The sequence below is a fragment of the Trematomus bernacchii genome, unplaced genomic scaffold (assembly GCF_902827165.1).
Source record: "Trematomus bernacchii unplaced genomic scaffold, fTreBer1.1, whole genome shotgun sequence".
Taxonomy (NCBI): Eukaryota; Metazoa; Chordata; class Actinopteri; order Perciformes; family Nototheniidae; genus Trematomus; species Trematomus bernacchii.
Window position 1 is genome coordinate 4,999,433 of NW_022987698.1, and position 20,097 is coordinate 5,019,529.

Sequence of the window (20,097 nt, forward strand, 5' to 3'; positions counted from 1 at the left end):
TTCTGTAGCAGACTGTCAGTCTGAAGGGGCAAAAAGCTGGTCTGGATTTTATGTGTAAATGTATATATATCTTGTAAGTGCGATGTTAGCAACATCCCTGGCGGGTCAGAATTCAGTTTGCATATAAAAGTAAAGAGCCCTCTTGACAGATACATTTTGCAATACTCAACGTATTATCATGCAGCATTCTCAGCCTTCAAATGGAAACCACCTTACCACTGACACCAACATATAATTGTCTGCATTTGAATGACTGCAGACGTCTGTTAATAGGGATTGGCTCGGCAGGACAATGTCTTTGCCAATACTGCTGATGAGGATCACAATTAAGCCACATTCAGCTCAATGAGACAGAAAATGACAGAGAAGGTCAAATGCATTCACAACTTTTTCTCTGGAGGGCTCATCACTTAATCACATAACATCATCGCTGCTGTTTGTCTCTTATGAAACATGGCTCAAAACACCTTTTTGTTCACAAATTCATATTATTATTATTGCAGTTAGCAACACCAATCTCTAACTTATGAGTGTGGACTGTATCCTATGTGGTGTTGCTGTTGAGCAAATTACATCTGTCATCAGGAAAACGTTTCTTTGATTTTGTTTAACGCCTTTTCTAACAATGTTTGCTTGTAAAACTTTTCGATTTTCCTAATCATGATGCCTTTTATATGGTGCTTAACTTAAAGGGGACCTATCATGCAAAATGCACTTTTGTAAGTCTTTTATACATTAATGTGTGTCCCCGGTGTTCCAGGGAACTCACCAAGTGTCAGAAAACACAACCCTCTCTATTTTCCTCCATACCCAAATCTCTAAAAAAGGGGCTGCAACGGATCTGATACAGACTGATCCAGATTTGAACACTGTCCTGACGTCAGGACAGTGGCGCTACGGCTATTGGGCCAACTCCACCAATCAGGAGGAGACAGCCACGGCCATTGCCGTTCGAAAGTGCTGGAGACGCTGTAGTACATATGCCAGGCCTGTAGGTGGTGCTGTTCTCACAGAATAAGCCCTTGCAAAAACAGGGGTAAAAAAGTGCAAATTGAGCAAAATGAGGCATGGCTAAAATGCATGATCTGTTTGGTATTTTGAAAAAAAAAAAGTATAAATATGCCTTATATAGGTATGGTCCTACACTATATTATTATAATATAGCATGATAGGTCCACTTTAATGTATGGTAGCCGGTATCCGACTCAAACTCACATGCTATGCTAGAGTAGCCTCTTGTGTGGCTTTAAAAGCTTCTACACTCTGTCTCTACCTTAAGTTAATATCATATTGTAACCTTTATCAGAGAGAAGGGTATGACATGTAAGGTGCCCAGCTGGAGTGGAAGCAGGGATGTTGCGATTACAGCATATGGTCTCCGTCTTAACAACCAACCAGAAGGTTAAACTCCTCACAGGAGTTTCTTTGCCAGTAAAAGTGTCTGGAGTAAAAGACACAAAAAGGGAGCTTGCTCGTCAGGTTCTTGGTATTCGCCACCATTCCCGCTGTTTGTTATGTTCACATGAATCGTGATGAGTGTTTTGAACAGCTCCCTCACTGCTGACTGCCTCAGGTTCAGCACCTTGGACAGAGCCGCAGTGACTCTGTCAGTGAGTTCACTCGTTTGATGAATAACGAGGCAACACTTTCCCATCTGCTCAAACGCTCCACCATTTGTTTAAACACACACGTACACACACACCCAAACTCATTTAGATGAAGTAACATTGCATTTTCCAGCCCCGCAGCTGAAATCGACTTTTAAAAACAAACATGTGCAAAGCTTTTCTAAAATACAGCTGACATTTTTTTTTTTTTGGTTTCAGTCCTCCTGAATGAAAGCAGTAGAGCTTCCTTTTTGCCCCGAAAACCTTTCTGGAATTTGTCATTTTGTTAACACAGAATTAAAAATGTGAGACGCCCCAAAACAAGAAAAACGGCACTTCACAAAGTAAATTGTGAGCAATAACTACCACAAATTGTTCCTTAAATTGTCAACGACGATTTCAAAATGACGTTATTAGCACAAGCATTTGTCAAGGAAGTGTTATGGCCTTGCCTCCTACAGAGAAGACACATATAGATTGTGGATAAGTAGTAGGAGTTGTGCATTAAATTGGCTGTCCACACAAAAGACATTAAGACTCTTCATCTTTGAAAGCCGGAAAAGCAAACGGTTCATATACTACTTGAATACCATGACTTTTAAGTGTACATTTCCATCAAGAACCCTTACAATTCTGCACAGGTAATTACTATTATTTTCTCCATTTTTCTGCACTCAGGCAGTGGCTGGACCCCCTGGACTGAAGGGAGAGAGGGTAAGTCCCTGTTATTAGCATTAACAATTTTTTCCCATTGAACTGAACATACCCAGTAAATGCAGATCAGTGCGGAGATGAAAGACTAAAACTATTTATGAAATAGAGGAAGCAGAACAGAGTGGCTCAGTGAAGCTGACATCTCTTTCCTGGTTATGATTGATGCAGGGTCTTAGTGGTCAAACACTGCCAGGAACGGCTGGAGAGAGAGGTCTATTGGGAGAAAAGGTGAGGGTGATCGAAACCATTAGCCCTGAAGGTTCCCTCTCAGCGAGTGCCACCAGACACGAGCGTGGAAATGTCAAGTGCTTTTTCATTAATATGGTATCATAACTGCTTTGTTTCAGGGTAACAGGGGAGACAAAGGTGCTGGTGGAAACAAAGGAGAGAGAGTGAGTACCGTCATGCAGCGGGGAAACACATATTCATAAAGTTAACTAAACTAAAAGTTCACGTTGTGTTACCTTTCGTTATTCTAGGGAGTGGATGGTGAAGCAGGAGACCCTGGAGAAGATGTAAGTAATCCGCTCCTACTGCCACTGCTTTCTGGATTTTGTGGATTTGGGTTGTGTAAATAGACTTCTGATCCCAAAGGTCTAAGGCGATCGTCTATCCATGAAGTTTCATACCGACATAACACTACTATTAGGGATGTAATTTGGGGTAAAGTTCTATCAGGATGGGGACAAAGATGTCAACGAATTAAAAAAAAATTCTCAAATGACATTGTGTATAAAAAGATAGCCTGTTGATTATGTCTGAATCACTGCTGAAGAGCTATTCAGATAAACTTGTATTACCACTAAACAGTTATTGGTTTTATAATGTATTAGGATGCTTTGTCAAAGTCCCTTCCTTGAAAGTCTGTCAAATATTTCATTCATCCCTAATCAAACATTTAACAGCGGTGTTATTGAAGTCTCCAGACCTCTTATCTAAAAGTGTCCACTGTAATTGAGACCAATCTCCTCTGATGCTTGAGGTTTTGATTATTTGTTGTCCTTGAGGTTAACGAGGTTTTTGATGTGTAACTAAACTTATGACAGTACACACCTATACTGATTAAATGTGTCTACAGTGATATAATAATAAAGGCAAACCAGTATTTGGTGGGCATACAGAAATGTTTAATACTTTAAACAAACTGCAACTGTAAGATATTATTATTCATGCGTCTTTTATATAACAATAGTTGACATGTTTCCATTTCCAATCATGTTTTATTGGTATGGGTTTCAATCAGTTATTCCAGTTTCCAAACCCCTATATATCTGTTTTTGATGCAGGGGGCACAAGGATCTTCTGGGTCAAAAGGAGATAAGGTAAGGATCTGTTGTGTTTAAATAATAAGCCTGAAATCTGAACCCAATCCATGCTACAGTTATGACAAAATGTTTGTTGCAGGGAGAGAAGGGCATAGGGCAGGCAGGGCCTCCTGGAAGGAACGGGCCTCAAGGTTTGAAGGTGAGTAACAGCATGAGGTGCGCTACAGTGTACATGATGATTAATAAGATGTGCCACATGTCAAAATCTAACTCTGGCTTCACTCAGGGAGATCTAGGCCTTCCAAGTCCAGCTGGTCCTCCGGGGCTGCAGGGGAAGGCAGGGAGTACTGGGCCGCCTGGCCTGAGGGGAGAAATTGGACAACTAGGACCTCCAGGACCACCAGGGGAGAGGGTCAGTGGAGCGGCTGACTTCCTTATACTGCATGCTATCTGTTTTAATGCTGGTGGTTGATTTTCAACTATTGAGGTCTTGTGTTTCAGGGCCTACAGGGCTTTGGAGGCCGTGCAGGAACTGTCGGACCCCCTGGTCCTTCTGGACCCCCTGGACAGGCAGTGAGTTTAAATCCCTTTTTAATTACACTGCAATTAGTAGCTAGCCTCAGATTAAATTAAATTATTTAGGCGTGATTTTTTATCCTGCTTAACTTCTGGTTTTTGTTGTATGAATGCTTATAGATGGTTTCCTAAGTTAGGACATGTGCAAATATATTTTATTTTGTTAAGGCTGAGAGTACAAGAGACAACAATGATTAATGCAATACTTTGTTTTCCCAGGGCTCTCCCGGTACTAACGGGGGCAAAGGAGACAAGGTGACTATCCTCGCAGGCACATATTCCTGTCTACCTGCCTTAATGTCAACAGTTGTTTTTAATTGAGCAAATATTTCTGTTGCCAGGGGGAAGTCAGCGCCGGTGTCCCCGGTCCCAGAGGAGAGAGAGGAGATTCAGGGCCGAGAGTAAGACATCATTTTCAACATTGAGGATGTGATCTAATGTTAATCTGCCTCTGGATGATAGAAACTCTGTGTACCTTTTCCTTTCTGTCATGTCTTAGGGAGAGGAGGGGCGTGCTGGCCTGGATGGGGAGAGAGGGACAACGGTAAATACCAAGAGTTCATTTGTATCCATCACTCAGGAACATCGCCCAAAGCCTTTCTTCTTGAGCTTTCATTGTTGTGTTTTTCAAAAACCTTCTTTAACCATGAGTCAGTCTGTATGAAGGCGTAAATGGAAAAACACATGCAGAAATCATTAGAATAAACAAGCTGTACAAAAATCAATATCTTAGATTGTAAACTTGTTTTTTAATAGGCCTTGTCCTCCCTCACAGCGTTGCAGTGCTTATAGTTTTTAGAAAGGATCAACCCGTGCTGAACCTTTTATCAAACTGTACACCCTGAGGAGTCGTGACGTCACTGGGATTTCAGTTTTGCTGTCAAGCCTGCAGTTAGAAACATGGATGGTGGTATTTCTGTGTGCAGCTGCAAATAATGTGTGTTTATGTGTTTGTCAGGGTCCCGCAGGGATTCGTGGTGGTCGGGGAGAGAAGGTAAATACTACCAGTCCTTTCCTCATTAATGTGTCATCATGCTAGCTGGGTCCCCCAAGCTTTCTGCTTATGTTTAGTGCAGAATAAATTGACAGATCTGAGTGAAATGTTTTGCCCTCTATCTTTTTTTCTCAGGGAGACCTTGGGTTGCAAGGTGACAAAGGAGAGAAGGTGAGTTCATTTTACTGTCGTATAAAATAGTTGCTCTCTTTTACTCTCTTTCTTTATATACATTTTTGTATTTGTCAAGATGACATTGAGACAAAAAAGAAATGGAAGAGGAAAAAAAAAAGCCTTTGTGTGGGTATTTGCTGTTTTGAACGAGCACTTTCAATAGCGAGCAGGAGGAATATATGAATACACACAATGTTGATTAGCTGTGATAGTGTAAGTGACACCACTCAGGAAAAGACGACAGGATGAATCGTTTTGCGTTGATGTTTTGGCGTTGGATGTTTACAGCTGTTCTGTCACTCACAGGGGGACACGGTGCTGGTGGGAGGACCCGGTGGAGAAAAGGGCAACAATGGAGAAACGGTCAGTGATGGTCCTGATGTGGAATAAAGAAAATATCCACTTACATTTGGTTTTGCTTGTTGTTGATTTAACTGTTGTTCCATTATAGGGGGACAGGGGACCCAAAGGTGTACAGGGAGAAAAGGGGGTGAAGGGTCAAGAGGGCCCTCTAGGAGAGCAGGTAAGATTGTCTATTGCCATTACATCCGTTGTTTATTTTAAGCATTAAATCATTTGAAATCTAAATAAGACGCGGTTGATATTTTGTCATCTAACATGGATCTGATCTCTTGCAATTAGTATTTTAACTTAGAAATATGAATCACCTAAATATCACAAAGTATTTTTTTGGTTTGCTTTCTTCTGTCTCGTTTCATCTTTGTTTCTCTTCTTGTTTATTCCTATGTAACGATGTTTTGATTATCAATACCTGTATGTCACACTAAAAAAGAACAAAATAAAATAATTACAACACTACAAGGCAACCAGAAAAACATTACATTTAGACAATAATTGATATTCCAATAATTAGAGCAGATGTCACTCAAGTGTATTCATATAACAAGTGATCAATTTCATATTTCTGTGTATGTGTTCGACATCAGGGTCTCAGGGGAGAGCCAGGAGACCGAGGATCCAGTGGATTCCCGGGTGCCCGTGGGCCCGGTGGACAGAAGGTGAGCAACGCTGAGCACGGATGATTATTGTGATTGAATCAGTGTCATAATTATTAGCAAAGCCAGTCAGTAATCAGTGCACGTAGTAATTTGACTGCTCTAATTACTGTAATCCTGTCGTGTGTCTGTAGGGAGAAGCAGGCCAACATGGGGTACCTGGTGAATCGGTCTGTGATTTTAATTCCATCAAAATACAGATTTTGCATTTTCTGTGCATGGTTTTCTCTCTTTGCTGGACGGAGAAAGGAATGGTTTCTGTTTTATCTTCTAGGGTTTATCAGGGAAAGACGGGCTGCTGGGGCAGAAGGGGGATAAAGGAGAGCTCGGTATCGTAGGAATGAGGGGAATCAAGGTATTTCCTGTGTGTTTGTGTGCGCGTGTGTGTGTGTGTGTGAGAGAGACGCTGCTTGTTCATTCTGTGTGGTTTCAACCTTGAAGCACCTTTCAGGAGCCAGTGATGCAGTTCGCATTTCAATGAAATTCATAACATTGATATGATTGCAGATTATTACTGCAAATTTTGTTTAAAAAATGTGCCTGCAGAATATTTGCCTTAACCCTAACATTATGATGATTAATACCCAGAAATTGGATTTTTTTTTTTTCTCAGCCATTTTTCCTTCACTTCAATTATTTATTTGAATAACATTTGAATCACTGAAACAACCAAATATAAAGGTGATGATTCGGAGGTTGTTTTCTTATTAAAATAACCTTTTATTAAAGGTGGGGTAGGTAAGTTTGAGAAACCGGCTCGAGATCGCTAGAATTTGAAAATACACAACCGGAGAAAATCTGCCACTTCCTAACAGAGCCCCTCCTCCAACACACACGAACGCGCACATGACCAATGAGGGCACGAGATAAGTTTGTGCACAGATGGAAAGCTGACAGGCAGGTAGGCCATCCAGTTATTTTAGCCGGGCCGGCTAAAATGATTGGTCGTGCTTTTTACAGTACTACGGCTTCCACAGATGACATTTTTTTATGGATTTTTTGTCAAAGCACTTCAGATATTCATTGCTATCGGGATGTTAAGAGCATTCCATGGAATATAACAAAAAGTGTATCTCGAGCCAGTTTCTCAAACTTACCTACCCTACCTTTAAGTAATCTAGTTGAGATAAAGATTTGTTTTGCAAAGGAGACCACAGTGCAGCAGGAAATATAAGTACAGACAGAAGATGTGCAACAAACTCAACACACAAGCAAATACAAAAAAGCATCATGGTAATTGGACTTATATATGTGTATATATGTATATATACACATATATAAGTACAGTCCATTTACCATATATATACCCTATATATGTTCAGGTGGATGAGACTTGAAGCTTTAAAATAACTTTCCAACATTTAGGGAAATAAAGCTTGTTTGAATCTGTCCAAAGTTTACAATTCTACACCGTCTTCATTTACAATTAATGCAAATTATTAATTAGCTTTACTGCGATGCAGGAAGACAAATGTTGGCAGGCTAGCTGTATTCCTTCCCCACCGAGCCGTCACAATTGGTTCATGGACTTTGGTTCTGAAGCCTCCAGTTCCATATTTATACTGCCTCCATCTTGTCTTTTTGCAACCATCAGTGACAAAAGAGGGTGGATCTAAGTACAACCAAACACCTACAAATACATTTTTAGGCAACAAAGAGGTTATAATAAATGTATGTAAATGAACTGAAAACACACTGGAAAAGGCTGTAAACAAGACTTGTAACCAGCTATTAAGATAATAAACTTGTCAGGAAAAAAGTAATACGAGAAGTAGGTTCATTTTCTTATAGACTTCTATACAATCCAACCTCTTTTTGAAACCAGTGCTGGATATTACAGAGCATGCACGTTTAAGGCCCTTGGCATTGGCTTCACTCTTCAGACCCTAAGCTCAAAGTTCAGACTCTTCATTTTATTCTGTACTAAAGTTGTGTGAAATACTAGCCACATTTTAAGTCTACAAAGAAAGATGTTGAAAGAAAAAGTCCATCCAAGTTCACTGTGTTCGTTTGAAGATAATACCAGTGTGCTATCACATGTAAGGGTGGATTTAGCCCGGCTGGAACAGACAACATCCGCCAGAGCTCTGCAGCTGTATTGCCACTTGTCTCAACACCCGTTATCAGGAGAATGAAAGCACCCTGTTCCGCCTCATGTCCGCCGCTGTTTAGAAGTAGCTGGTGACATTGTTTTCATGTCCACTCTATGTGTAAGTGCTCAATGCTGCAGTCTGATTGGCAGGTGAAAGCACTGAATGTATCTGTAGATGGGCTCTGTGTCTGTCTGGCTGGTATGGAACGTCTTGTCCCTTTTGTGACTCACAAGCCTCTCTATTATGTCTCTATCAATTATGAACTTGTGTGTTTCCAGGGTGACCGAGGACCCAAGGGGGCTTGTGGAGGCGATGGACCCAAAGGAGGCAAGGTGGGATTTAGACAGGCAGAGAACATTTTGTAGGAGGAAGAAGAAAAGAAGAAATAAGCATGAATACAGAAATTGTAAAAGGGATAATTTCCCACCCACTGGAATTTTGACACTTGGGTTTTTATTCTGTCCAAATAATGAACAAAGAAACGGAATCATGTTAACATTTCTCTAATAGCTAGTGGTGTAATGTTTTGATTATAATTCAGAGTTGTATAAATCATATGAGTCAGACATTCATGATTCATGTACAGTGTGGTGAGTATTTAAACATTGGATGAATCGGAATGTGTGTGTTCAGGGGGATTCTGGTATTCATGGGCGATCAGGCCTACCAGGAAGAAAAGGCGAACAGGTATGAGTAATATCTGTGGTATAAAAAAATTAAGTTTTTCATTAAATTCCTTCCTGTGACAGTTGAGATTGGCATCTACAGGCATGCTCTCTGTTTCCCAGGGGGAGCTCGGACCTTCTGGGGTCCCAGGGATCTCCGGAAAAGAGGGACTAGTGGGCCCCAAGGTATGTGCTTTATTATCTCTAACTATCAATGTGTCCGAACATAAAGTGTAACCACTTTTATTTGACTCGAGTGCGAACCAAGTCCATAATGCAGCGATTTGAGTCTTTGAAGGATTAAAGCCAGTCTTTGGAAGATTGCCACATGTTGACCAGTCTTGCAAAAAATCTGTAAATCTGTTTAGCTGGTGTGTATGTTGGAACGGTGGAATGATTTTTCAGTCTGTTTTAGGGTGACCGTGGCTTTGACGGGCTTGGAGGACCCAAAGGAACTCAGGGAGAGAAAGGTGAAAGGGTGAGTTTCTAACTTCAGCTTGAGATTCACCGTACACGCTGTTCCTTATCTCTGTGTACTATCAGAAGCACAACATCGCTCATTCTCACAACTACAGGAAACCTTGAGATCCATAGATAACTGTCTCTGTGCTTCTTCTAGGGCCCGTCTGGCGTCCCTGGCCCCCCCGGCCCCAGAGGAGTGGACGGGGTCCCGGGCCTGACTGGCACTCAGGGACTAGCTGGTGCTGGTGGCCCAGAGGGTCTTCAGGGACAAAAGGTGATTCTCCTTACTTTTGCTGGAGTGCGACAAATTCTACACGTCACATATATGGGGGCAGTCTATAAAAATAATACTTTATTCACAACATGAGTTACCTTCGGAATTTATTTTTGAACATACACGTTGGTGAGAATCCAAAAACAGAGAAACTTTGTTGAGTTTAACAACAGCAACAATATTAAACATCTGTCTACAAACTCACACCGCACGGTCTCCGATTTGCAGAGGTGTGCTACTTGTCCGTGCAAATGTTGTTTATGTGGAAGTGCTTTAAACGCCATGGTTTTAGCATCGTTTCATGTGTTTGGGAAGTTTTGCTTTTGCTAAACTCTGAACCCAATTACTTCGCTTTATCAAGAATTGTCTCAGTTTTTTTTATTCTTTGGTTACTGTTGAGGCATTTGAGAAAAACAGTCTTCTTCAACAATTTGAACACAAGGTATATAATACATACAAATGTGATATGCAAATTAAACAAGCCTTTCTTACAACAGTTAATTGGTGCCCCATTAATCAAGACTGTGAACATTTAGGCTGGAGCCACACGGGAACGGTAACGGTCGTATCCGCTACAGTTCTCTATCATATAGACGGTTCGGCCACACGAGGCCGACAGGGAAACGTAGATAACGATAACAATAACGATAACGGGTCCCAAGGTGGGTAGATCTGGGGACGCAACGCTCTGGGGGGCCAAACGGCTCTGTGTCTACGCCCTATACGATCATTTTCTGAGAACGATTAAGCAATAGCCCCGCCTCTCCCCACCTCTCCTGCTCAGAGATCAGCTGCTGGGCTGTCAGAAGAGGGGGAGGAAAAGAGAGGCAAACGGAAACTCTGCCGCACGGTTCCCTCGTCCCTTGGAAGAGGCGGAGAGGTGGGTGTTTTTCATCTGCTGGTGGACTACCGGGGAGATTTACAGCAGGAGCACACGCTTGCCTCAGGGAGGGAGAAAAAGAGCCAGAGCCCTGCCTCTCCCCACCTCTGCTGCTAAATCCACCGCGGAGAATAAACAGAAGGGCAACCATGGCAACCATGCTAGGGAAGTCTTCTTCGCTACATTTGGTGTATTTTGTTACAGGCCCGGCATATGTACTACAGCGTCTCCAGCGGGTCGAGCGGTCTCGTGTGGAAGGACACGTTTCTGGTGCATATTGCGCGTGGAAGACTTTTTTGATATCGAATTCGGTTCGTTTGCGTTACCGTTCCCGTGTGGCTCCAGCCTTAGTGGTGACCTAGCAAAGAACACAAATGTATAATGGAGTAAGATTAGACAAGGTACAATGGCTTCACTATGATTGCACACAGTTTCAGCAGTCAGAGGTGCGTGAGTGGCAACAAATATACTTTTTTCGTTTTTGACAGTTGTGACATTTAGGATATAATGCAAGACTGCCATAAATAGAATAGAGACTTTTGTATTACTCCTGAGTTTGCTCTCCTCTTCTTCCTCACCTGATTGCTGGTTTTGATTGCTGTGTATTGCTTCATGTTGATTGACAGTTAGATGGGCCTTTCTGCTGCATCATCAAGTAAATAAAGAAAGCCGGTGACAGGAGAGCAGGGCTATATCGAGTCTCTTTGATGGGCGCACCTTTTTTCCAATTGAGTCAACCTAGTTGCATTCATTTCCCAAACCAATATTTGAGCTAGGGTGCAGCCTGAAAGGAAGACTGAGCATATGTTAATCGGATGGAAAAGCAATAAACACCAAGACAAAAACTTTAAAAACAACCTAAAAGGACACAACGAACCAGAACTGCATAATGAAAGTATTAAAGTTGTATTCTTTGTAGCTTTGATGTCTGAATCATCCGTTTGAGTTTTGCATACAGTATCTGGTTTGAAGAAGCATAAGTACAATGGAAATGAAGTTCAACCTGAACAGTTAACTTTCTTTTTTTCACTGACACTCTGCAGACAAAATACCACTTCCAGGGAATATGTACACAGGGACAATAAGATAGTTTGTAACATGAATGTTTTAACTTGTAATGCACATTTTGTTCTAAATATATCCACTGCAGACACAAGATAAGATAGGATTTTATTTATCCCGAAGGAAATTGTTGTGCCAGTTACAAATTGTGACATATTTTGTGTTGTAATGTTGTGTCTCAGGGAGAGAGAGGTCCGATCGGCCCCTCCATGGTGGGTCCACGCGGTATCCCAGGAGTCTCGGGGGAGCGCGGAGAGCAGGTGAGTGTCACACTTATTTCCTCACTTGTGTTCTTGGCAGCCATCTTTGATTTAAAAAAAAAAGAAGCCTTTCCAGGTCGGGAAGTTAATGGAATACTTGTAAAAAACATCACAAAAATATTTCCATCATTCAGCACTTGTTAAAATTCAGTATCACACATTCCACAGTGTGCCAACTGCATACAGTTTGTCAGGGTAATTTAACTTCAACTGTGCATGTGAGCTACTCTGTGCCCTTTCCTTTTGACAGTTACATTTGTAAGGACCCAAGACTGGTAATCTCAAATGACAACCACATATTATCAGAGCTTTCTCCGCTTTATTTTCATACATAGTTTGTCAAATGGATCCCATACACAGGATGTAGACACTGGCAAACCAAGTTTAATTACATTTATTGAATGTATATGTAAAAGTGGCAATTGCAGTTTTGACTTTTCACTTTGACTTTGTATTTAGGTCATGTGCCGCACCTGGTCTCAGCCTAATGTATTAATGTGCTGCAAGCCTCTCTGTGGGGTGTGTGTGTGTGTCTTAATACCTGTCCATGTTGCAGGGAGAGCTGGGCCTAGATGGAACCAAGGGAGACAGAGGAGAGCCAGGCATGACGGTCAGTGCTCGAGCTGAACCGCGGGGCTCAATCTGAACAGGCGGACACCAATGAGCACACAAACATATGCAGAGTTTATATTAAAGCTATGTTTGTAAGTGTTTTTTCATCTGTTTCCACTCTTTATTTCGAATTCAGGAGTATGAAGTGAGAGAGTACGTTCGCTCGGAGATGGGTCAGCACTGTGGTGAGTCTTTCATGCAGCTTGCATTGCTTATTTATAACAGAGCTGTCCCCAAATTGAACTTCAGATAGTAATCACAGCACATGAGTCACAGCCTCCACTGAGCCCTATGAAAGTAAGATAGTGAAAGAGCTGAAGAGAACTACAACAAAGCCATGACTCTTTAGACTGACCTTTTTTCTTCCCTCTCTTTCGGCTTCCTTCCTGTCCATCTGTCTGATCCTCAGCGTGTGGAGGTAAGTGAGCCATTCGACTGCAGCAGAAGGGCTGTGATTTAGCATGAGTCACAGCAGTATGCTATACCACATATGCTGCTGCAGAGTCTGTCCTGAGAGCAGTCAGTCTCATACATTACAGTATATATTAGTAGAATGCTTTGGGGCATTTGCCCTCATTAAGCATTTGTGTGTGGTTTAAATGAGCATTTAACCTCATGCACACAAAAATAACACAGAGACATTAACTGTTGGCAGCATTGGGGTCAAAGTCAAGATGGGCTTACAGTATATACTGTAAGCTTAATGTCAAATATTTTTTAAGATTAATCTTAAAAAGTCTCTCTGCATCCTGTGTAGGGGATCCTGCCTAAGATAGATCTTTAAAACATCTGATTAATGGACTGAAATGGCTTATTATGTGTATACTTTTGTTGCTCTTTGATTTTGAATTGATTTTTATGATAATACACATCACTGGATACAATGCTCAAACGAAGGCAATGACTTTTCTATTATAATGCATATCATCTGAACTAGCTGAAATAAACAACACATTTTTCTAACCAGTGAGAAGGGATGGCCATTATAGACTCAAAATGATCAACTTTTCCTAAAGTTTTGACAAAATGTGTTTGTTTTGAACTGCTAATCAATTCAAAACGTCATCTGTGTTGTGAAGCAGCAGTTAATAAATATGCAGTGTTACTGAGAATGAGGCCAAAACACACATTTCACTCATGTTTAATTCATTTATTATTACCTAAGAAAAAGTTTCATAATTTGCAATCGGTCACGGTTTGAGTCTGGGGTGTTTAGTTGAATCTGCGCTGATTTGATTCGAGTCAAAAGATATTTGACTCGAGTGCGACACAAGTCCATAAAGCAGTGACTTGTGTCCTTAAAGGATTACAGCCAGTCTTTGGAAGATTGCCATGTGTTGACCAGTCTTGCAAAAACTCTGTAAATCCTTTTAGCTGGTGTGTATGTTGGAACGCTGGAATGATTTTTGTGGTGCTTATGGGTTGTAGTTGGCTCTGAAGGTTTTACTACCAGAATACTCGGTCCTTTCTTTTATTTTTTTACATTATGTAAGCTTTCCGGTCCCCCTTTTCTCCCTCCTGTGTAACACTCATCCCGCTTTCCTAAATCCTGTCTCTGCTCCCTCGGTGTCCCTGTCCCCTCCATTTTCTCTATCTGGCTCCTCAGGTTCAGGCCCAGTAAGTCGGTCCCAGCCCCCGGTCAGGGCTCGGCCTGCACCAGAGCAACAGCTGGTCGTGAAGGGTAAGGAGGGTGAGTGTGTCCGTCCATCGCTCTGCCTGTCTGGTCGCCCTCGATCTGTGTGTCTGTCTGCTGTCCGTCCCTAACAAACAGTTTTAACTCGTGGTGCTGCATCTGGAGATCTCTGAACAATGGGTGGTTTTCTCATCAAGAAAACAGAGAGCTCCATTTACGTCCCACTTAATGTGTTCTGTGTATCCAGGCAAATATAATCTCTAGGAATATCAATCTTTATTTATTTATATAGCACATTTTAAAACAACCTCAGTTGACCAAATAACACAATAGGAGTAAAATAATAAAACAATAATTAAAAACAAGATAAAAAGCACAATAACTAGAAACATATAAAAACACATAGCCTACAAATGTCAACATGTTATGTTCAACTAGTATTAAAAGCCAGTGCAAAGAGGTGAGTTTTTAGCTGAGATTTAAAAAGTCCAATAGACTGAGCAGTTTGGATATGTACTGGGAGCTGCAACAGCGAAAGCCCTGTATTAAATATGCTTCCTGCTATGTGAATCATGGGCCGTGGTGACGGAGGTGACGGAGGTGAAGGATGTGACCTGTGTGACGTTACATTTCTCAGGTCGTGAGCTGCGTGTGGTGGTGAACACCAACGACCCGGACTACGAACACATCTACTCCATTGAGGCGTACGACGAACCTTTAGACGAGCTGCTCTACTTCACTCCTTCTGCAAACCAGAGTGATGGTACAGTGTGTCATAGTGACCAACGTTATCACACATTGAAATAACACTTTTCCCACACACTGGGCACCTCCTCAGCCAACCTGGTCTCGTGTGAAACTTGCAAAATGAGCACATTGTCTAAGAAATCGAAGTGTTCCCTGCTTGACAGTTGAAAGTTTCCCAAAGTTAAAATGCCTAAGGTACCTTTTGGTGTTTATTAGAATCTGAAGGTATTCGATCACCCGACAAGCAGTTTGTGGTTTCATTTCTCAAAATAAAATTTGCACCGCAGATTTTTGGAAGAGTTTGAAATCTACATGGTTACATCCATGTTGGCTTGCTATTTGCCCGTGTGCAAGCCGGCATGCATGTGTCTCCTTGAAAACGTACCGAAAACACAGATGAAATTAGGAGCACTTACTACCTTTAATATGGATTACAATATGGTCTAGTGCAATATCCAGTAAGCAATATCCAATATCCAATCACATAAGTGCAATATTTGATAAAGCAAATGATGTGAAGATATCTGAATTGATTAGTTATTGTGGTGCTGCAGAGAAGTCCTAGCCTACAAGCCGTATTCCACAGACTTAACAAAACCTCCTTGTTTGATACAGATACTTTTTAAAAACCATTTCATGGATAATCTGATTATTGTTTCAAAAAGGGTAATTCCCTGAAATATCTGGAGTAAAATCGCAAATGAAGTATCAGGTAAAATAATCGCAACTAGTTATTCTTTCCAGAAAGTGCAGTCCTAGTATACTGTACATCTGAAATCGAGCAACCTCTCCAAACTTATACAATCAAATGAGTGTTGATTTTTGTGCGAAATGATTTAATCATGACCAAATCATTATCCTATCCTCAAAGAAATGATTTAAGCTTATTGATAGGACCACATTTCTATTTCTATTAATCTGTTATGATGATTATGCTGAAGTCTAAAATGGAGGTGATGATTAAAATGTTCAGTCACAACAGACAAAAATACGAGAACAATAACATATTCTGGGATTTGCCTTTTATCTAAGTTATAATGTCCCTAACTCTAACAAAATGCATTCACACGCTACAAACTTTTCAGTTCCATTTGATAAACAAAAGATGGCAAGTCAAATCTTTGCTTGTGTCCCATACTATGGTTTATTCAATCGACACATAATCAAATTTGCACCAGGGGAGCATGTCTCATATTAAGTGTTTGTGTTTCACTTTGTGCTCATTTCATAACATTACGAGACTTTGTTGACCATTCATATTCTCACACACGCAAGCTACAAGCACACACCATCCTGAATGACTGTGAACTTTAACGTGGACCGTGTTCTTTAAACCCAATAACACATTAATGCAAAAAGTCTCTTTTTTTTTGTTTAATTACTGAATGTTTCGATTCCTGTGTGTGTTTGTGTGTGCGCCTGTGTGTTTGTGTGTGTCTGTTAACAGGTGAGGTTGTCAAGGATAACACTGACAAAACAGTCAAAGTTCAACCAAACAAATCAGCCTCAGCTGACGTTAAGAAAACAGCAAAAGATGGTGATCAGAAAGCAACCAAAGTTACCACTCTGAAAGCAGTCATGTCCAGATCAGTCAGGTCCAAGAGGAGAGTCAATGGGGAAGGTAAACCCGCGGCCGTGCTGTTGACTGGTTCTGGGATGGGATCAGGGTTACTCCTGCCTGGTGTCTGGCCCTCTCTGCATGTCTCAGGCTGCATTTGCTGTTGACTGTTGAAAGGCAGTAATGCATCCAGTAAAATAAAAAGAACAAAGAATAATACATTAGTGCAAATGAGGTACTTTAATGGATTAACGCTATGGTTTAAATAAGTTTGATCTAAGTTGGCTTGAATGTTTGTTTTGGGTCCCCTATTGCTCTGTGTTGCTGCTCTGCCTCTGCTCCTTCCTACCTCGCCTGCCCTTTACTCAATGTGTGTGCCTTTTGGTGTGCACACTCTTCACCTGTGTGTCTGTGTGTTGTGCAGCTCCAGCAGACGTGTGCCTGCTGCCCATGGAGGAGGGGAGCTGTGGACGGTACACGATGCGCTGGTACTTTAACAGCCAGGTTCAGGCCTGCAGGCCCTTCATCTACAGCGGCTGTGAAGGAAACGACAACCGCTTCCTCGAGCTGGAGGAGTGTGAGGAGCTCTGCCTTGGGGGGTCCGAAGGTACTCACACACACACACACACACACACACACACACACACACACAAACTCACACTAGTTAATGTCAGGTATTGAATATATGCTGACTAATGAGCGGTCTGTTGTGCAGGTCGTCCTTCCTTGAAGACAGCACAATGAATGAGGACCAATCTTCCTCTGCCACTGGAATGTTAGCCTTTATATAGCTTTTAAAGAGTATTATTTTGTCAATTGTCAACATTTGTTTTTGTTTATTTATTGTTTTTGTAGTCCTAACCCAACCCCAGGTTAAGACGGGATGCCAGAGTGCTTCCTTGCTTTATATTCTCCAAAACATGCAACTACAACAAAAAAAGCCAAAATAGTGTTTATTAGTAGAAAAATAATTTTGTATTACTTTCCTTCTTGTGCAGTAGAACATTACAATTAAGAACAAATGTATTTGCTTTACTCTTATTTCTCATTTGAACTGAACAACAGTACTGTGTTAAAGTACCTTCCATATCTTATCCATTTCATGTTCCACACAGACTTGTATGCAGACAAAGGACTTATGACTGCATACAGAGAGGGAGTGGACGCATGACTCACCTCACTCTTAAATGCTATATTCCTTAAGTATGTACCAATCTGGTGAAGTTCATTATGTTCCTTTTTTAAGGCCATAGTTTGTAGTATTGCTCAGAGATTTTTTATTTTACATCAAAGCTGTTACTCCACTTATCATCAGAAAAAGAAAACTAAAAGACATTTCTCTCTATTTGGAAAATGATTGTAAAATTGGTCCAAATAATTGCATAATTTGCAATTGAAAACACTTGTTCAACCCTTTCGACATTACAATGTCTTCCATTGTTTGGTATTGACTAGCCACTTTGTTTAACAAATATTTTTCTTGGTATATTTGGAAAAATAATAGATACAAAAAAAAGCACTTAACGCCGGTTCATTTTATCTTGCAGTTATTGATTGGATGGTCGCATTAAAAATAAAAAAGGTCTTCGAGGTTTCTTATGTGTATTTATATCGCAAAGATTAGAGTCAACAATTTATAATAAGGCTTGTTTTCTACCTCTGTGCAAAAAATGTTGCGTTATTAAAGACCTCCATATTAAAGTTAATGCATACTGCTTTTTGGCATTTCACAATGACTATGACTCACTTGTGGAGCAGCTGTTGTTGTCATGATTTGCAGCCATTGTTACATAAATTGTAAAGTGTCACAGAGAAAAATATAACAATCCCGAAAGCAGCATTAGCTAAAAGGAACATGAAAGAACGTCAGTGTTTTTTTACAGACCGCAACAACAAACACCCTTTATGAACTTCACCAAACTGGTAGTTACTTCAAGGATAAGGTGTTTTCATTATTTTGCTCACTCCTTAAATGTACAGACTGTACAAACTGTACACACTATTTTTTTACACATTTGTACCAATATTTCAAAGTGTTCTTCTAATTATAATTGTACTGTAAAGTTCTTCAACATAGACACACAGGAGTCACTTTTAGTTTAGTACTTCAGCTTTGTTTCTGAGAAATCATGTCTTTGAGTCAGTTTGGTATTTAGTAGTAGCCTCCGCAGACCAGACACAATTTGAAATGGAGGAATTTGAATCTTCTTTTTATCATCACACATGTACACTGCAGCAAATGTATGAATGTTAGACTCTTCATTTACCCTTTAATAGTATTAGGAGTGGGGGGGTTGGTGCCTGACTCATCCCGCATCGCCCAGAAGGAGGACTGGCACCTCTCCAGGTACAAGTCTATACACTGCGTACTTGTTCCATATGAAATGTGTCCCTACAAACTGAGCTACTGCTGCAAAGCTAATTCAAAATAACATAACATGACAAACATTACAGGTTTATGTAAAACAAACAAAAACATATACAGCTAACTTAAGTCCCTAACAACAGAGTTGAAATTGACTTCTATTCTACATTTCTATGAACTTTTTTATCAAAGACGCAGATTTATTTCATGATTAAAATGAATGAATTCAACCAGATGATTTTCAACCCTTTCTAATCCCTGAAAGTGAAAATAAAAATGAAAATAACTTCCTGAACCCCAGTGGCCTGAAATAACTCCTCACATTTCTCTACATTATAACTATGCAAGCACATCTATATTTGTTTATCATTATGGGTACAGTTTTGACAAATATGAAGAACCTAGCACAATATTCTGCCAATATTTTGTACATAATGTATTTCATCGTTTGGGGGAACTTGTGTTTATGATCACGACTGCATGTTTATCTGTCAGAGAAAAGGTGCTATTTTTAAAGGTATTTTTATACTGTGTATTGAAGATGTATATTCATGCGGTGCAAACCTTTTTTATGTAGTCTTATAGAATATTTTAAAAGAGCTTTCTAATAAACCAAATGTTTCAGTAAACAAGTTTGGTATTTTTTTTTATTTCTGCAAACACAAACTTATTTCACGGTGGTCACGAAACTTATGTCATGACCACGACATTTTTAAATAGATAAGGCCCTTAATTATCAAATCAAATCAAATCAAATCAAATTATCTTTTTGTCACACAAAAATTAGAATATTTCTGGTCAAAGAAATCCAGTAAATAACTTGATTATGTAAGGGTAATGGAGAATATTAGGAGTCAGGAAGTGTGTGTGTGTGTGTGTGTGTGTGTGTGTGTGTGTGTGTGTGTGTGTGTGTGTGTGTGTCCGATCAAGATGTTCTAATTTCATCAGCTGATTTTATTAATGAGAGGATTTTCTGCTTGTTGGCCACGACTCCTCCCCCCTTGGTTTTTCCGTGCTCTCTGCCCTCGGTTGATTTCCCCCGGTGCTTCATCTCTACTTCATCACACTCGAACAGGTCTCACGCAGCTGCGTCATCACCTCATGCCCTGCCTTTACCTGACTTCATTTCAGAAGTTATCT

The 20,097-nt window shown here is 40.6% G+C and overlaps 1 protein-coding gene across 1 annotated transcript in view; it reads left to right on the plus strand.

The window, feature by feature from the left end:
- col7a1 (collagen, type VII, alpha 1) overlaps positions 1–19,655 on the plus strand; it is a 65,575-nt gene extending 45,920 nt beyond the window's left edge. The window contains exons 88-119 of the mRNA XM_034138509.1: positions 2,286–2,321; positions 2,490–2,549; positions 2,669–2,713; positions 2,801–2,836; positions 3,608–3,643; positions 3,726–3,785; positions 3,873–3,998; positions 4,088–4,159; positions 4,382–4,417; positions 4,504–4,563; positions 4,662–4,706; positions 5,121–5,156; positions 5,292–5,327; positions 5,637–5,693; positions 5,782–5,853; positions 6,278–6,349; positions 6,481–6,516; positions 6,621–6,701; positions 8,718–8,771; positions 9,073–9,126; positions 9,228–9,290; positions 9,520–9,582; positions 9,724–9,840; positions 11,965–12,042; positions 12,599–12,652; positions 12,791–12,839; positions 13,064–13,072; positions 14,261–14,344; positions 14,925–15,050; positions 16,482–16,655; positions 17,017–17,199; positions 17,308–19,655. Of these exons, the coding sequence (XP_033994400.1) occupies positions 2,286–2,321; positions 2,490–2,549; positions 2,669–2,713; positions 2,801–2,836; positions 3,608–3,643; positions 3,726–3,785; positions 3,873–3,998; positions 4,088–4,159; positions 4,382–4,417; positions 4,504–4,563; positions 4,662–4,706; positions 5,121–5,156; positions 5,292–5,327; positions 5,637–5,693; positions 5,782–5,853; positions 6,278–6,349; positions 6,481–6,516; positions 6,621–6,701; positions 8,718–8,771; positions 9,073–9,126; positions 9,228–9,290; positions 9,520–9,582; positions 9,724–9,840; positions 11,965–12,042; positions 12,599–12,652; positions 12,791–12,839; positions 13,064–13,072; positions 14,261–14,344; positions 14,925–15,050; positions 16,482–16,655; positions 17,017–17,199; positions 17,308–17,336 (2,139 nt within the window). The 3' untranslated portion in view covers positions 17,337–19,655. The remainder of the gene's footprint in view (positions 1–2,285; positions 2,322–2,489; positions 2,550–2,668; positions 2,714–2,800; positions 2,837–3,607; positions 3,644–3,725; positions 3,786–3,872; positions 3,999–4,087; positions 4,160–4,381; positions 4,418–4,503; positions 4,564–4,661; positions 4,707–5,120; positions 5,157–5,291; positions 5,328–5,636; positions 5,694–5,781; positions 5,854–6,277; positions 6,350–6,480; positions 6,517–6,620; positions 6,702–8,717; positions 8,772–9,072; positions 9,127–9,227; positions 9,291–9,519; positions 9,583–9,723; positions 9,841–11,964; positions 12,043–12,598; positions 12,653–12,790; positions 12,840–13,063; positions 13,073–14,260; positions 14,345–14,924; positions 15,051–16,481; positions 16,656–17,016; positions 17,200–17,307) is intronic.
- Positions 19,656–20,097: the final 442 nt, after the last annotated feature.